The 18150-nt window shown below is 33.7% G+C and overlaps 2 protein-coding genes across 2 annotated transcripts; one reads left to right on the top strand and one right to left on the bottom strand.

The window, feature by feature from the left end:
- Nucleotides 1–1277: 1277 nt before the first annotated feature.
- Nucleotides 1278–10007, top strand: LOC143586805 (protein ENHANCED DISEASE RESISTANCE 2-like). The gene is made up of 23 exons (XM_077068273.1): nucleotides 1278–1540; nucleotides 1612–1686; nucleotides 2493–2546; nucleotides 2645–2710; nucleotides 2831–2934; nucleotides 3015–3082; nucleotides 3174–3287; nucleotides 3399–3439; nucleotides 3533–3633; nucleotides 3754–3849; nucleotides 4580–4644; nucleotides 4735–4806; nucleotides 4899–5054; nucleotides 5154–5365; nucleotides 5438–5471; nucleotides 5622–5776; nucleotides 5876–5977; nucleotides 6043–6087; nucleotides 6165–6305; nucleotides 6398–6493; nucleotides 6589–6690; nucleotides 9725–9848; nucleotides 9956–10007. Exons 1-22 carry the CDS (start codon nucleotides 1397–1399, stop codon nucleotides 9827–9829), a joined length of 2148 nt encoding a protein of 715 aa, XP_076924388.1. The 5' UTR covers nucleotides 1278–1396; the 3' UTR covers nucleotides 9830–9848; nucleotides 9956–10007.
- Nucleotides 10008–11141: 1134 nt separating this feature from the next.
- Nucleotides 11142–14907, bottom strand: LOC143586804 (bifunctional pinoresinol-lariciresinol reductase 2-like). The gene is made up of 4 exons (XM_077068272.1): nucleotides 14566–14907; nucleotides 13266–13506; nucleotides 11439–11642; nucleotides 11142–11323 (listed from the first exon to the last, which is right to left on the bottom strand). The coding sequence occupies exons 1-4, from the start codon at nucleotides 14899–14901 to the stop codon at nucleotides 11160–11162; spliced, it is 945 nt and encodes a 314-aa protein (XP_076924387.1). The 5' UTR covers nucleotides 14902–14907; the 3' UTR covers nucleotides 11142–11159.
- Nucleotides 14908–18150: the final 3243 nt, after the last annotated feature.

The following is an 18150-nucleotide window of genomic DNA, read 5'->3' as shown; positions in this document are numbered from 1 at the left end:
AGGTGATGATTGAAACAACACTACTCAAAGAAAGTGTGGAATCTCATCCCTAACAAAGATCTTCAAAGTAGTCGGTCAATCATAAAAAATGAGACGACAACGACAACAACAATGGTTAGATTATAATAGGAAATATTATATTTTTAGGAATGATAAGAAGCAATCTAGTCCATTAATTTTAGACATGGATGGTTGAGATTAGTTTATGGGTGAAATCATGCGTTACACAAAGGGAAGGGCGTAATAGGGATAATGACTTTCTCTCCCTACATGCAAGTCGCATATCAATTTTCCCATCATTTTAAAACGTCCATAACTTTTTTATACGACATTTAAAAAAAATAAAATCATCATAATAACGAGTGCTTTTTATCTTTTATATGAGTACCATACTGCTATATAAAAGTATAAAAAATTAGTGGGTTTTTTTTTGACAACAGTGTGTTATATAATCGTGTTTTTCTATTGTGTTTTTTCATAGTGTTTTTTCTGGCGACTATTTTCCGGCGAAATTTCTGGCAAAAATTCCCCTGCGACTTTTTCAGCCAAAAAAATCCGACGAATATTCAGTCAAAAAACCCCCGGCAACTTTTCCGGCGAGTTGGTGGCGGTGGGTGATGGTCGTGGGGGTGGTGGAGTGGTTGTAGGAGATGAGTGAAGACGTAAGTGGTTTTTGAAATTAAATAAGTGAGTTTTTGAGATTAAATAAGTTGATTTTTGAGATTAATATAGTGAACCAAAATAACCTCTTTTCTAACCTTACTAGGAAAATCAAATTTCTTATTTAAACCCAAATAATAATATCATAGGTAGTGTTAAAAAGAAAAGAAAATTGAAAAAGAAAAGAAAAGACGAGACATAGTTTTCTTCTTGTAAGTTGTAATTTCTTCTCTATTCTTTTCCAGTTGGCCTACACTACACACACAAATCATCTTTCAAATTAATATTATTATTTATATTTATTTTATTTTCTTTTTAGTAATTAAATAAATAAATATTATTCCAATTTAGTAAGTCTGAATTCTCCTGCCGGTGATGATCCTACTGTCCACATTCATCCTCTCTCCCCACTATCTCCGGTCACCGGAATATTCTCACAGATCGTATGCTCATTTCACTTCATCCTCATATTACTATTACTATTCACTTCATCATTTATCTATTAATTTATTCATTTTCACTTCGATTTCAACTTCAATTCTGCAGGATCGCGTTGAATTGATCATCTCGTGGTCAATCTGGTCAACCGAATCGGTGAAGTTAGGATTCGATTGACGATTGACGGACTGAATTTGACTTCTGGAAGTGTAGGGTTTAGGTTTGTGGTTTTGGATTGGTTTAGTTTAGTTAGGGTTTTAAGGCAATGAGTGATTAGGATTTGATTTGTGGAATCGAGATGTCGAATTCGACGGTAGTGTATGAAGGATGGATGGTGAGGTATGGGAGGAGGAAGATTGGGAGATCTTTTATACATATGAGGTATTTCGTTCTCGAGTTGAGGCTGCTTGCTTATTACAAGAGGAAGCCTCAAGATAATGTGGTAATTGTTGCTTATTTGGTTATTATTATGACTTTTGAGGGTGTGTTGATGTGTTATTTGGTTTTGGTTAGGTTCCGATTAAAACGCTGGTTATTGATGGGAACTGTAGAGTTGAGGACAGAGGGTTGAAGACTCAGCATGGACATGTGAGTTTGTTTATATTCGGTTTTGTTGCTTGCTTTATAATTCATATGGTGTTCGGAAAGTGTGTGATCTAAGTTGTTAATAATGTATTTATTTAAATTGCCTGTTCGTAGAGAGATATGGAGAGTAACTGATTTCGGTGATTTGTGAAGAGAAAATGAAACTGACAGTATGAAGTTAAAAGCTGATATTAGTGAAAGTGGTTTTGGTTGATATTCATGAACTAAAGGTCACTAGATGTCTTTTTGGTGTCAGTTGTTATAATAAGTAGCACCGATTTTTGTAAATTTTGACTGAAAAAAAGTGCAGATGTTCTGAAAATACGAAAGTATATTTCTTCAATATTTATGATCCAAAAGGCTTAAACTATGATCAGAACTCCACATACAGGCATTTTTTGATTCTCTTGTTTATTTCAGTAAGTAGAGTTGTGATGCATACATATGCATGCTTGTTTATGTATGCATAACCTTGATGACAAATAAATATTGCATATGCCTGTAAAATTCTACTTGTTCTGAAAAGGCAAATGTATAAAAAGGACAATAGTAGGCAATATCTTTGGTCATCAAGGTTATGCAAACAAAGACTCATATGTATCATCACTGTTACCCTCTCCGTAAGTCCACATGGTATTGTTATACACACACACACACACTCTTATGAACTTTGCTTATATTCTTAGTATAAAATGTGACTACAATCCATGTTTTTTGCACCCTTTTTAATTGATGGAACATATAAAACATTCTTTCTGCTTTATTGGCATATTTTGTTGGTTTTACTTAGCATATTCTTTTTGCACCAGATGGTTTATGTTTTGTCAATTTACAACAAGAGGGAGAAATACCATCGGATTACGGTACATGAACTTTATTTGCCCTTTTAATTAAGTACTTATCGATTTACGACTAGTCTTTTGTTCCGAAGTTACATAAAAAATGTTCTTCATGTTTTTAGATGGCAGCTTTTAACATCCAGGAGGCACTTATCTGGAAAGAAAAAATTGAGTCTGTTATTGATCAGGTATATCATTTTACAAACTAGTATTATTATGAACGCACGTTTTTCTCATCTTTTGTCAAATGTTTGTAATCTTTTTACCTATATTCCTGTGAAAGCTAATGTCTTCTCAACAATTTTCAGCATCAAGAGTCACTAGCTGCCAATGGGAATAAATACCTTTCTTTTGAATACAAGTCTGGGATGGATAATGGAAGGAATGCTTCTTCATCAGATCAAGAAAGCCAGTAAGTAACATTCATATATTGTTTGCACTTTATCACTTAGGTTGTTTTTATTATTTTATGTATTACTTCTTGATGCGTAGGTACAGTGCAGCTGAAGATGAAGAAGATTCACGACCAAGTTTGATGCGAAGAACAACCATTGGAAATGGTGATTGGTTTTCTTCCTTGTTTTACATGTATTTTACTTGTTTTCCCTCTGTTTTGCCACCTTTTTTATTCTGCTTATTATTTTTTGATAGGCCCTCCTGAATCTGTATTGGATTGGACCCAAGAAAGTTCAACTTTGGCAAGCCAGAATACCAACAATCAAGCATTTTCAAGGAAACATTGGCGGCTTCTTCAATGCCAAAATGGTATTTTGTTGTTGTTGCTGTTTTTTTTTTGAAGAAATTAGAAACTTAAATATTGGCTATAATGGGAAATCTAAATCATTGTTTATTTTTATGACGTGAATTTTGTTGCAGGACTTCGTATCTTCGAAGAGCTTCTAGAAGTGGACTTCCTTGTATGATTTATTTCTTATTCATCCCACCTCTTGTAGGATGATATCTACACAATTAACAGAGTAAATGTTTACATTTTATTGTTGTTATTGCAGCCTAAGAGCTGTAGTAGGGCTATGAAGGCTGTTGGTGTTGTGGAAGCCAGCTGTGAAGAAATATTTGAGCTTATAATGAGCATGGATGGAACACGCTCTGAGTAAGCTTTCTTTTCTAATATTCATATTTCTAAGCACTTGTTTGTGTACTCAAATTTTATGTCTTGTTTGCTTGTTTCTTGATTCCTTAACATGCTACATTGGATTGATGAAATGTGCAGGTGGGATTGTAGTTTTCAAGACGGTAGCTTGGTTGAGGAGGTTGATGGACATACGGCAATTCTATATCACAGGCTTCAGCTAGATTGGTTTCCCACGTAATACTTTCTTGCCCTTAGTGTGTACATGTTTTTCTAGGATATATAGATTACAAAAGAAGCACTTACACATGTTTCAGATTTCATCAATGTAACTAGGGGCGTGTATGGGTGGGGTTTTGGGCTAAAACCGAAAATTCGGTTCTTGATTTTTTTAAAACCGTTTGGTTTCGATTTGTTGGCTTGGGTTCTGTTTGGTTTTTTCGATTTTGGGCTGAAATAAATTATCCAAAACAATGAATTTGAGCTTAAATCTTTTTGTTAATTGATGCTTAATTAATTATTATTTATTTAGGCTAAAATATTTGGGCTACATTATAAATAAAATTCTTAGAAGTTACTTAACATTTAAAAGTAAAAATGAAAATACATGAATTTGGTTCCGTTCGATTTTTTTAGTTTTAATTATGCTCGAAATCAAAACCGAACCGGAATTTTCTATTTAATGAAACATAAAACCATACCGTCGGTTTAAGTTTGGGTTCGGTTATGAATCCGTTTCTTTGGTTTCATGCACACCCGTATAACTGATGACGAGTTAAATAAATAACTTCTAGAAATACCTAGCTCAATCTTATACATATTATTACACCATCAATATGTCTTCACATAATTAAGTTCATTTATCAATAAATAAGGCTATTGGTTTTGGCAACACTAAAAATCAAAGGTCAACTCTTAACTACTTCCAAGTCCAAAATAACACTCTATATGTTGGTTTCTGTTTCAGATTTGTGTGGCCACGTGACCTTTGTTATGTTCGTTATTGGCGCCGAAATGATGATGGGAGTTATGGTGAGTGCATGCTTATTCTAAGTATTTATTACTGAGTTTTTTCAAGTTTATTTATCCTTTAAATGTTTTGCTATATTTTTCTATCTGCAGTTGTACTATTTTGTTCAAGGGAGCATGAGAACTGTGGTCCACAACCCGGATACGTGCGCGCTCATATTGAGAGTAAAGTCTTTCCCTTTTGTAGCTAAATAATGATTTTAAGTTCCTCATATCGATGTCATAATAAACATATAATTCTAATTTTTGTAATTTAGGTGGAGGGTTTAATATTTCCCCATTGAAACCCCGAAATGGACGGCCCAGATCACAAGTCCAGCATCTTATGCAAATTGATTTGAAGGGATGGGGTGTCGGTTATGTTTCATCGTTTCAGCAGCATTGCTTGCTTCAAATGTTAAATAGTGTTGCTGGTGAGTTGCAAATATATTATATAAGTAACTAACACGGCATCTTTAAACGGGTTAGTTGTTTACTTGTTCATTTAAATTTAATTTGGTTGTTGACAATAGGCCTGCGGGAATATTTTGCTCAAACTGATGAAAGAACTGCTCCGCGGATTCCTGTTATGGTTAATATGGCATCGGCTTCTGTTCCTACAAAAAAGTCACAAAAGATCCAGTTGACTTCTGGTCATAATCGAAGTCAATCTCTTGATAATGCTGCAAAAATGATGGATGAATACTCAGATGAAGATGAAGATTTCCAAATCCCTGATGAAGAGGTGATAACGGGTTATAACATTTTTATTATGTTTTAATATTATTACAATTTCTTATTTTGTTAAACATTTCAGGCGTATACCATTGAGAAGGAGACCAAACGAACTGGTATGCTATGAATATTAAAAAATAATATATTATATGTTCTGATTTTAACCCTTCTCAGACCCTACCATAGCTTTGCTATTGGTGGGATATACTGAGTACGATGATGATGATGTTCTGATTTTACTTATGATGAAAATTACATATTTGCAGCCTTTGAAGAAGAACCTGTTGTTGAAATTGATTTGTCTCTTTTTTCGGGTAATCTTCGACGAGATGATAATGAAAATGCTCGTGACTGTTGGAGAATATCTGATGGAAACAATTTTAAACTTCGTAGCAAGCGTTTTTGCTATGATAAATCAAAGGTCTATCCTCTTGATTCCATCACATTATTGTTTTCATTAGGGCTTATAGTATTTTATTAATATCTCATGCTTCCTTTTAATTCCTTCTTAACATTACAGATGCCTGGTGGCAAACCTCTTATGGATCTTGTTGCTGTTGACTGGTTCAAAGACACCAAACGAATGGACCATGTTGCTAGACGCCCGGGTTGTGCCGCACAGGTTGGTTTTTAAATTTTTGTATGGTTTTTTCTTCTTATACTTATATATTTGTCATTTCTGTATAGGTTGCTTCTCAAAAGGGGCATTTTTGCTTAGTATTCAATGTTCAAGTAAGCTGTCTAAAAATGTCAAGATTTAAATAGTTTTTATGTTGTATTGTTAAAATAATAGCATTCTGTTACTGAAGGTACCTGGTTCAACCAACTATAGCATGGTTTTCTACTTTGTGACCAAGGAATTACAAGAGGGCTCTCTTTTGCAACGATTTGTTGATGGTGATGATGAGTTTCGCAACAGTAGGATGAAACTTATACCATCAGTGCCTAAGGTATTGTTTGATAAATTATTTTAATCGTTTTTCTCAAAGATCTGCAATATTATTGTAGTTCTGACATGTCATATAATCAATATATATGGTAGGGGTCGTGGATAGTGAGGCAGAGTGTTGGAAGCACTCCTTGTCTTTTGGGAAAAGCGGTTGACTGCAACTACGTTCGTGGTGCCAATTACTTGGAAGTAATCTTTCTTTTTCTGATATATGTTGGTGTGCATTGACAAATAGACATATACATGTGTTAGTTGATGTAGAATTTGTTGTTTCCACTTGGCAGGTTGATGTGGACATTGGTTCTTCTACTGTGGCTAATGGAGTCTTGGGCCTTGTAGTTGGTGTTATCACTAGCCTTGTGGTTGACATGGCTTTCCTTGTACAGGTATGTGTAACACCCTAAATTTTAGCATCATTTTCGTCTTCAGAACATCCTAGGGGTTCTCTTACACACCATACCTATAACACCCCAACCTGGAACAGGTTGACGTGTCACTATTACAGATATCAAATCAAAGCCACAATCCAAATTACAATAAATCAAAGCAACCTAAGTCATATTATTAAACCAAAATGAATTAACTTTTTAAAATCTTGAACTTCATTAGTCTCTCTCATCACTAACTCCCCCGAGTCCCGGATTGCCTGTAAACAAGTAGGAAAAAACACAACAAAGAAAATACGTCTGAGCCAAAAATTACCCAGTAACGGAAAGAACAATAGTATAGGTAAAGACTGACAAAGGAAAAGTAAGTCTAAGAACTTTGATTCAAACTCGAAACCAACATTTTACTGACAAAAATACTAAACATAAACTGACGCATAATCCAATACTTGGTCGGAACAAAATCAAACGCATACAGAAACATATCAGAACATATTCACACATCAAACCACGTGACTACACATATCAAGAACTCAAAAGTCACATGAGAAGGAAACACCCATGAGCCTAAACAGAACAGACTGGTACACAGCTAGCTAGTCCATGCACCTATGAGACGGTGAGCGTGGTGTACACCCATTATTCCATCTCCACACAACAAATGCAAACTTAGAGCTAAGATCGATCTATACGCCTCTAGGGGCCAAGCTAGAGACGCCGTGAACTTTTATTACGCACTGTCACGATAAGTGCATGCCGTTGACGCCCATACGACATTTCAGACATGCTCGGGTGACAGAGTACAAAAGCTAATTTCATATAAATATGCAACAAAAATGCTACTAACGGAACATGCAATAACGAGTAAAAAATATATAATCTATTGCATGCTACAAAAAACATACCAAATAAGTAAACCGAACTCAAACTGAAAAGTCCGCACTACAAAGTGACGGACACCGAATATAAAATGGAATATAATTTATACTACGAGTAAACGAAAACAGAAACCGTACCTTAGTTTAGCAAAACAAATCAAAGCAAAACAATTAAGTCGTCTTTAACTGCTATGAGCACCTACAATTTAATTAATTATCGACTTAGACTTACTAACTCATGTTTTCTTGTTTGACTCGTGATTAAATTAGTTCCGGCGACGTAGATATTTAGAAATCTTTATGATCTACGTATTGCTTTTTATAATAAAAAGAGACTTTAATTCAATAAATCAATATAGAAATTAAATGTTGACCAACCGTTTACTAAAATTCATAATTCAATTAATTATTTACTCTCAACTGAAATTATGTTTTTAGTCGTTGCGAACAACAAACTTACAATTATTCATATTGGTTGAGTTATGGTTGGTTATAAAAGGTAATTCCAAACAACCATGAATACCCAGACAGTAAGCTTGTCATGCTAATTTGAGCTTAGAGACCTGGTGATTATTTTTCTTTTCACAGATTCTAACTTACTAACCATTATATATATATATATATATATATTCAAGTTCATCTTGTTCACAACTTGAATATGAAGATTTTATTTGTATATGCCTTATATACTAAAAATGTGATGTCTATGAAAACAATATATGGGGTCTAGCTTTTAAGTATTATGGCTCCAAGCGAATTTTATGAAGCAGCCAAAGTGGTCGAAATAGAACAATACAAATCAGATGAACAAATCAAACTCTATAAAAAAAACGTTTTAAATCGCCGGAACAAAATTTAATCATGTACGCATGCTTATGAAGCTAAAATGTATGAAATATTTCCTACCTCAGCAGCGGAATAGCGTAACGAAAACACCGATTATGGCAGCGGTCGCACGGACACGTCAACATGAAACGAACGATTGCAGTATGATGGTGGTGGTGTAAGACGGTTTCGGTGGTTGTTTCAAGTAGCGGCGAAACCGCACTATGATAGCAGATAGGGTTTTAACAAGTTAATTTATGTGGCCTAAGGGTTATATAATAACTGAGTGGATATCTCCGTGATCCCGGCTTCTCCGATAGTTAGTTATAGCAGATGAGGTTTGAGAATTTAAAGTTTAACCAAAATCTTCTTTTAAACAAACTGATATTGGGTTCCTAAATTATAGTTTACTTATTTCATAACTTTTGTTGATGTTTTATTTTATTAACTTATTATTTGTTAGTATACATTCTAGCCATTCAAATTTCAAATATTATAAACTTTGAAATATTATATATTAACTCCAAGTAACACAAAAACCGTAACATATATTATTAGTATTATTATATTTATTACTATTTTCGTCAAATTACGGGTATTACAATACCAATGATCAAAGACGATTATTTTCATCAAATACAGTATAATGCAATTTGGTTTACGAATGTGTTATCTGAACACATATATTTTTTTTCTAAAGACGTTTATCAAAAAGCCAAATTCCTTACCTTTTCTATCCACTCTTTCTTCTTAAGTTGTGAACAGGTGACAAATTTCTCATAAACATCCAATACATGCTTATGTTTAAGCAGTAATTCGGTATCTTGCACAAAAAAATTTCAAATTTGCATATTGGGGTTGCTCTTGACCTTTTTCGCCCCAATCACCAAATGCGCATACCATACTTGTTAAATTTCACACAAATCCAACAAGTTCTAAATGTCAAATATATCATTTCTAATCTAGATGAAGTGATAAAACAAATCTAACATAAAAAATCTCCCATGTGTGGGTCAACACCAGAGTTTTACACAAATGATGAATACTTACAAAAGGCGTGTGATGCTTTCCAAGACTTCAATAACTTCCTCTGTTTTGTATCATACGAAGTGTATTAACTTTATGACATTGAATCATTGAGATTGTTTATGCTTTATTTTCCTATTGGCCATATCATCCAAAACTATACAATGTATTAAAGCAATTTTTCCAATCAAAGCATATAGTATTTAATACCTATATTCATTTGCAAGGCAGGACTAATGGAAAATATAATCCTATTGTAAGCAGTAATATTAGCCCTCAGTTTTTCATTTCCTTTTTTCTTTCAGGCGAACACAACTGATGAGTTGCCAGAACGACTTATAGGTGCTGTTAGGGTTTCCCATCTAGAGCTGAAGTCTGCAATTGTTCCCAACTTGGAACCAGAAACATAAATTGATTTACTTTTATGCGGTCTGTTCCCATTTTAGCTTCAATTTATTTGTTTTTTTTTTCATCTGAAGATAGCAGTATATTCAGTGACTTCATAAGGGCAAATGTATTGTTTAGCAAACTTTTAGGTACTTAAAGATTGTCTTCAAATCTAGCATCAAGATACTTGCAGGCCAGCAGGTAGAGTCGAGTTTCCTTTAATTTTAGAAATTTTATTTTTATGTCGTTTTCGTAACCTGTTTTTGATTGGTTCCATTGGCAGCAAACAGAGTGGACAATGTAAAGTAATCAGAAGCTGGAATGTGACTTTCTGCTTTCGTAGACCAAATTCATTTCAATACTTACAAGATATACTTGTTAGTGGTGACAGTTTTCGTACCCATGAGTGACCCGACCCACCCACAACACACACACCCCATGAAAAAGTTGTCTTTTGAACTTTATAGGTTTTGATCTATTTCAGTATGAAAAGAATAAGAACCCGAAATTTGTATTTATTTATACCACACTCGGTACATAATTGTGGGAAAGTTGAAATTGATCAAAAGTTCTTGACTCATAATGATCTCGAGAAAGTTCATTGTTTTAAGTTCATAGATGTTTAAAATTGAAGCTTAAAGCTGATTTGCTATGTTAATCTTGTAAGAAGGTTCACCACTTAGCTCTCATTTAGAAAGTTCATGGATTGATTTCTGCTTACTGGAATGTCGAAGGATGACTGATTTGCTATGCTGATCTTCCAAGAAATCAGTTCTGGTCCGGTCTGGCCCAAATAGCCTAAAGTTTGGGACTGTATTGGGTACCAAACAAGTCTTGTTCTCGGCTTTAGTCTTAAAATATCGTTCCCGGTTCAATGCGTGCCCGAGTTCAGTTTTGTATTGTCAGCACACAAGGGGGCTTGTCTAACCTCAGTTTTCCACCTTTGGCTAGTTAATCAGTCTAAATCAGGCTTCCAGTCACCGACCCCGAGTTTTAGATCTTTTTTTGCCTCAAAGTTAATGATTCTCTTATATTTTCATTGCATTTTGATTAAGTTTCCTTCGCAATTATTCTTATTATATCCATGCATATATTTAATTAATAATACATAATAACTTTTAAGGGTTTTTCCCTGTTCTAAAGGTGTAATTATGATATAACAGTGTTAATATAACCATGATTAGGGTGGTGTAACCACTTATTTCATATAGTGGTAACACGCAAATAACCGTGTTTAAAACAAGTACAAACCAGGAGGAACACATTCATAGTGTTGCACACTTGAAACATAACAATAACACACATATAAGAACCATATGCATGCATAAAATGTCAATTCAACAATGAAGTTAATTAAAGGTACTGCTTAAGGTAATCTTCCACTGTAGTGTATTTAACATCCGGGTAAAGATTACAAGCCTCTTCGGCATCATCTCCGATCTCAAAATTCTCCAAACAGCCTTCGAAAAAAAAATGGTAAAAATGAGTCATCACAGCCTTCAAAACAAATTCTTTATCTGCAAGTCCCCAACACATTATCAAAACCATTAGTAAACTCTCAAATCTATATTTGAACAAACTGCGTATATTCGTGGTAAATAAGAAGGCTCGGAACGAATAATAGTGTCACACCTTTTAAGCTATCGAGAAATTCTTGTTCGGAGAGTGATGATTTTTGGAGTTCTTTTCCTATGAGCTTCTCCCAGAGTCCCATAACTTCCCTTTGCGAAAGAATGTTTGCCGGTGGCCTGATGTAGAGCGTCTTGTTAAGAGTTCGCGGATCGTCTATGGTTTTGATGGTGTATGCTGCTACGTCATCTTCATCGACAAATATTGCTACGAGAAACAACATCGTGTAACCATGTGTTCATACACTTGATCAAGTTAAAGTATACACAATTTGATTAGAAATTAAAGAGAGTCTTTATAAAATGTCAAAACCCACAACAAAATAAAAATAAAACTATAATGGTATATTTTTTTATATATAAGATTACGATAAAGTTGATCAACTAATGATAATGATAAAACGTAAGTAACAAACCTAATATTCTAAGTAGTGATAAAATAATAACCAACAAACCAACTATAAACAATAAACTATAATAACTATAACAGATAATAAACTCGGTTAAAACGCACACCTAAGTTGAACCATAAGATAATAAACTCTACTAACCACTACCAGCAAAAAGATTATCACCGACGGCACCTTACGACACAATTCATCAGTTGGTAATTTCTGCAGAACTACCGAAGAAACTCCGAAAAATAAAAAAATGTAAATTAAGTTGATGTTAGAACACATTAATCCGTGGGTAATTACCGATGAAGTCGTTGGCCAGGGTCAAGCCGACACTTACTGATCATGAACACATGTGGTGGGAATCTCCTACATTTCGCCTTATAATCAATCAGTAAATACAGCCTACAACTATTCAGAGCTTGCATATGGTGGCCAGTTAACGGTGGCACATCCATTGGTATATATGTGTCTATAAATAGCAACCCAGCATCAACCAAACTAAGGTGGTACGCATTCATCATTCCACAAATAACTTGTTAGAAGATATAGTTGCTTCGTACAACCTAAAGTAACTCATTAAAACATGTTAGGGCTTGCTAAGGCCCAAAAGTGTAAGCTAATGGTGCATGTGTACAATAGGTCCAATATGGCCGTCCAAACTTCACTCGATTGTAAATGAGCCACTCTGCTCGGTTCAATTTGTAAACGAGCCAAGCAATGAGCAAAGGTATGCTCGGTTCAGTTCGATTCGGCTCGAATATTTTTAATTTATTTTATATATAATTATATATGAAAAAATATATAAATATATAGACAACACACATAAATATAAGTATACAATATTTTAACCCTTTAAAATTTTTCCTATTCCGTCAATTTTATAGTTTCATTTGTTCGCTTAAAGTTTTCAGAATCCTAAAGCTTGTTTACATGATCATTATATCTCACTTCAAACTTCTTTCTTATAAAAATTTACAATATGTTACACGCTTGTCTCAAAAGTACTAATTTGTTTATAAAATATATATATTATTTACAACCTTCAAAATTGTTTATTATTGAAAATTTTAAAGTGAAAAAAGGAAATAAATAATGCTCGAAAAGCGCTCGATATTCAATCGAAAAATGCTCGATTCGATTTTGGCTCGGTTCGAATTTCAGCCATTCAGTTCGATTCGGTTGTAAATGAGTCAAGCAACGAACAAGCTTTCGCTCGATTCGGGTACGATAAAGCTTGGATGGTACTATTTATTTTGTAATGATGAAATAAGGCGTGCAAGAAGTAATGAGTTTGTTTCTTTATTCTATGGACACCTTTAGTTGACTAGTTGTAGTCGTACTTAGCGCAACGTGTCAAAATGTTAAGATTATATATTATAATAATGGTTATTCAATATTATGCATCAATAATGGTCAAATATGTCACGACTTACATTTCTGATTGCCGTCTCCGAACAAGACAACCGAATCTCTGGAAGGAAGAATGCTACCAATTTGACATAACCCTCCGACAAAGATGCCGGCAAAGCAATTCGCGGATACGTATGTGAACGGGATCCCAGCGTCTTCGATGGCTTTTCGAACCACCATTTTGTCGTCGAAGGTCACCCGTCCTGGTTCCATTGCGTCCGCCATTCTTGATGGATCCGTACCAAACTCCGATGGCAAAAATCGCTATTCAATCGTTATAAGTACGTGTCTGGTTTAGTTCGTCTAAGTGCATGAAACTGAAAAAAAGGAACCAAACCGAACCAAACCAAACTAAAACCAAGATTGACTGTCTTGTTTTGTTTTTTTTAAAAAACGAACTTACTATTTTGGTCATGCTAAGAAAAACCGAACCAAATTTATACATTTCCTTTTTTTTATATTTATTTTTGCTATTTATAAAAATTTATATCTTTAAATCTATATTAATTACAATACCTGAGTAACTTTTTTTTTGCCATGTACTACTCTTTTGTACATTCTCACATTTTTTTTTCTGACCTCTCTCATATTACTTTATACATTATTTTTTTTTTCATTCGAGCCGGGGGTCTCACAGGAAGCAGCCTCTCTATCCCTAGGTAAGTCTGTCTACATCTTACCCTCCTCAGACCCTACCATAGCATTGTTATTGGTGGGATATACTGAGTACGATGATGATGATTATTTTTTTTTTTCATAATTATTGTTTTCCGTCTCACTCTTTCTATTAAATAATAACGATTTCTATAAATCTTTTTATAAAACATATTTTTAAACGATTAAGTTTGTTTATAAACCATTTTTATAAATAGAACACTTTTTTCAATATTTAACCCGCATAATATAAATTATATTGTTTTTACAAGAATTATTTACATATCTATAAATCATATTATTTTTATTACCTAATTCATGTCATACACGGGTCTATAACCTAGCGTAATAAATATATAACTCAAATAATTTCAGCCCAAGTGCATAATAATAAATTAGTTATTTTCTAACCGAATGATCAATACCCAAATTTATTATTTTAAGGCAAATATTTTTTAGGCCTAAATTTTAAAGTTTAAATGGCAATACCAAAAAACCAAAACCAAAATTACCAAAACCGAACAATTTTCAAAAATTCAAAAACTAAAGTTTCAATTTCAGCCCGAAACCAATCCGAACCAAAACGTACACACCCCCTAAATTCATCTATATTCGGCTGTTAAATTAAAAATGATAACTTTTATATAAATATAAATATTTCATACATACCTTAACATTACCAGCTTCTTTAATGGCCTCCACAAGTTTAAGCTGAAGTAAAAGTTTATGGCTAGTGGGATGAAGTTCACCAGATACTATACTTATCACAACATCTACTTTCTTCACGGCCTCAACAAGACTCTTATGATCGTTAAACGAGCCAGTGACAAGATGAGCTCCAAGTTTCTTGAAGGAAAGTAGCCTCTGAACCTTTTCGATGTCGACACCGATTTCGGGTCGCTGGAGAACGTATGTCTCATGGCCTTGATCTAAACTGGCTCTCACAAGCCTCTTCCCCAAGTGCCCTGTTGCACCAACGATCAAAACTTTGCTCTTTGTCTCCATGTCTATTGATGAATATTGTGTTGGAAATTTTGTATGGTTGTAGTGTGTTAGGTACAGGTTTCAAAGTCATCATAGGGTGTGTTTGGACTTGTTATTTGAAATAAGTTTATATTGAACAATAATAAATAATAAAGTATTATTAAAAGATATTGTTTTCTTTTTTTTCAGAAAAAACAAACCTTTTGTTGGTGTTATGTAGTTTTGTTTGTCCTAGCTAGTGTTCATATTGGTCTCATGTTATGTTTGGTGTTTTTGGTTTCTAGCTTTTTGCTAGAACGTGTTTAAGCATAGTAATATTACAGATGGAAACAAATTTAAATAGTAACAATTATGTTTATTTTTTATTTTTATTTTTCTTGAAATGTCAATATTATTAAAGGAGCAAAAACCTGGAAGACTTACGAGAAGCAAGCAACTCAAATGTATACGTTAGAAAACAAAACAAAACAAAACAAATTTGAAACGGGTAAACACACATTTACAATGGGAAATTAATAGTATTAATACGCCACCATTTGTTCCAATCCAAGGTTGTTTGCTCCTGATTTGATGTCATATGTCACTTTAGTAATTGAGAAAGGTATGTTGTTGAAATATGATCATTCCTTGCTATTCAAATCATTCAACATGTAATATAGAATCGCTTGAACCGTTTGACGTTCTTTCAAGTTACTCTTATGTTTGCTAGCGTACTCCAATAACTCATTCACATGGTCGAAGTATAACAGTTTGGGTAAGTGAATCCAATCATCATGGATTACCAACTAAATCTATCGAGCCGTCTTACAATATTGCACCATTAGATGAATTGAAGTCTCCAAACTAGTTTCACAAAAGACACTTATCATTTCCCACCGGAATACCTTTGTAATCTGGTCCAATAACAAACTCCATATAAAAACGTTTACTTTAATCCGTACCCATTTTAGCCATAAAGAAAATTCTACTTATAACACCCATTAAAATTTCATATCTAAAATGACAATTTTTAAAGTTGAATAGCGAAAATATAATACCCAACATAAGAAGTGGGTATTAAAATACTATGGCCGTCTTCTAAACATAAATAAATATTTTAATTTATAGTTAATTAATAAGTATCACTAAACAAGCGTTTAACAAGAAAAACAATCGTTCAAGGTACGTTAAATCGAGCACCTGCTAATAAAACATCATTTATTGATAGAAATACATTTTTTTATCAACTCGATGAAACTATACATGTATTGTGGATCACATATGTTAACTGTTATATATGTATACTAAAATAAACCATTATATAAATGTTAAGAGACAAGTAACAGATAAATATTAATTCCGAAGGAGCATTGACAACATATTTGCAGATAGTGGCACGTTATCAATTAAATGCCATCAACTTCCTAAAACTCCCACGTATCAAAACATAATAAGCATAGATTCAACAAAGATGATTAGGTGGGAATTTTGTCTTTATTTTAAAACAAAAGATAAGAGGGAAAGAACTAAAATTGGGTTGGGGGGGGGGGGGGGGCACATTAATTTACGGTGCTATAACATAAGCACGAGTATTAACTAGTCGAGTCGAGCTATCAACAATCGAAAGTCTGAAATAAACAAGAAGTCAATTCGTTTGTCAACTGATATTATAAGGTGAATATGTTAACTCTTTTTAAACCTTTAAACATATTCACTAACCGAGCAGAAAGGTGAATACTTTTAAACTGTTAAACAAAGGACAGAACCGATGCGTATCTAAGTTGTACAGAAAACTATATTTGTGTTTTAATGAAAGTTTGAAAATATTTTAGAGTCAGCTAACAATTCACTAGCATATAGTTTATGCATTTTCAAAATGTTTTACAGGAAATCAGTAAGGTTAAATCAGGCAAGAAAGACAGAATAGAAGATTGAAGATACGGTCATTAGAAACAAGTATTTAAGTCCTGATATTTTATAAAAATAATATTTATTGAAAAACTTTCGCTAAAAGAACGCAACTCTGATATATTTATAAAACCAGTACCAACTGTTGATTACTTAGCCTAGGCCTGGCCGATTGTGACACTACTTGATGATTAATGTTATCCATTTCTCACCTAAGTCTTTCACCACATAAGGTAGAGCGCCAAGTTGACCATCCCTTTCCAAAGCCAACAATTTGGCCTATCCGGAATTGCAACTTTGTAGTTTGAAGTTTCAGTTGTGCTTCTTGAGAAACTACGTTTATTGTTGAAAAAAACGCAATCAAAGCATGAATAACCAGATAATATTCTATTTAATTGTATTGATTATTAGCGTATCTCCGTGCGATAGCGACATGTAACTTTCTTTCCCTGCAATTGTTCGTCAATCCCTCCGTGTAGCCTGCCATTAGTATCTCCTTTCAATCGGTGTAAATGGCTTGTTGGGGCTCCGTTTAGGATGTTGCCCATTTGAGTCCCTGGTCAGACAATGTAATTTATATTTCTGTCGATGTTAAAAGAAAATTAAATTCTTATTACCTTAATAACTTAGTTATCAAATCGTGGGTTTTTATTCTTTGATTGTAACACATTCTTGTTATTGTTATTTTAAAGGGAAATATGTAAAAATCCTTTTTAATTTTACCTCTTTCTAACGGTGTCTTTATTTAATTTTGATTTATGTTTTCTTTTTCATGCCTGATGTTTCATTTCAGCTATGCTCCAATCTTATGTTAATCCGTTTGTCATTATGATTTAGAACCAATCTAATCGCTAGTGTTAGCGTAATCATTTTACTTTTCTCACATTTTTCATCATTGCACTTGTATTCTCTTTAGATCAAGTGTAGTGGGGTGATTTTGGGGGCAAAATCGCCCCTATGTTGCTACGGACACCCCCCGGGCGATTTTTTTAAGGGAGGGGGGGGGGGGTGACAAATGCATGCCGCCTACTTGTGATCGAAGATAAACAATATTTGAATAATATGTGTGATAAGGCAATATTGTATTACTAACCACCACACCTGAAAATGAAAATCGTCCCCCCTTGCTGACGTGACACCACGCCAACCCCCAATGTAACCCCTCCACTACTCATATATCACGCATTCATGTTCATCGCATAAAGTAGATTCACACTTCATTTTGACTTTTCATGTTAGTTTTTTTGAACTTTCCAATCAGACAAAATTTACTAAAGATATATTTACTAGGTTTTCATTAATGATCGATGAAGATATGCATGATTTTATTGATGAATACAAGTTCCCTTAGGATTTAAACTTTGTTCGTTGTGCTTCAAATAA

This window comes from Bidens hawaiensis, unplaced genomic scaffold, assembly GCF_021521415.1.
Source record: "Bidens hawaiensis isolate Kalapana, Puna unplaced genomic scaffold, B.hawaiensis_p1.1 tig00034993_1, whole genome shotgun sequence".
Taxonomy (NCBI): domain Eukaryota; kingdom Viridiplantae; phylum Streptophyta; class Magnoliopsida; order Asterales; family Asteraceae; genus Bidens; species Bidens hawaiensis.
This window is presented reverse-complemented; position numbering and strand designations above follow the sequence as displayed.

Bases quoted from the DNA above. Each gene is read 5' to 3' on its own strand.
- LOC143586804 (XM_077068272.1), bottom strand. From the start codon at position 14,901: ATGGAGACAAAGAGCAAAGTTTTGATCGTTGGTGCAACAGGGCACTTG. The intron at 13,507-14,565 runs GTATGTATGAAA...ACGATTGAATAG, and splicing joins AAGAAGCTGGTAATGTTAAG to CGATTTTTGCCATCGGAGTT. The intron at 11,643-13,265 runs GTAAGTCGTGAC...TGTTTCTCGTAG, and splicing joins CGGAGACGGCAATCAGAAAT to CAATATTTGTCGATGAAGAT.
- LOC143586805 (XM_077068273.1), top strand. From the start codon at position 1,397: ATGTCGAATTCGACGGTAGTGTATGAAGGATGGATGGTGAGGTATGGG. The intron at 3,440-3,532 runs GTATGATTTATT...TTGTTATTGCAG, and splicing joins TTCTAGAAGTGGACTTCCTT to CCTAAGAGCTGTAGTAGGGC. The intron at 3,634-3,753 runs GTAAGCTTTCTT...TGAAATGTGCAG, and splicing joins ATGGATGGAACACGCTCTGA to GTGGGATTGTAGTTTTCAAG.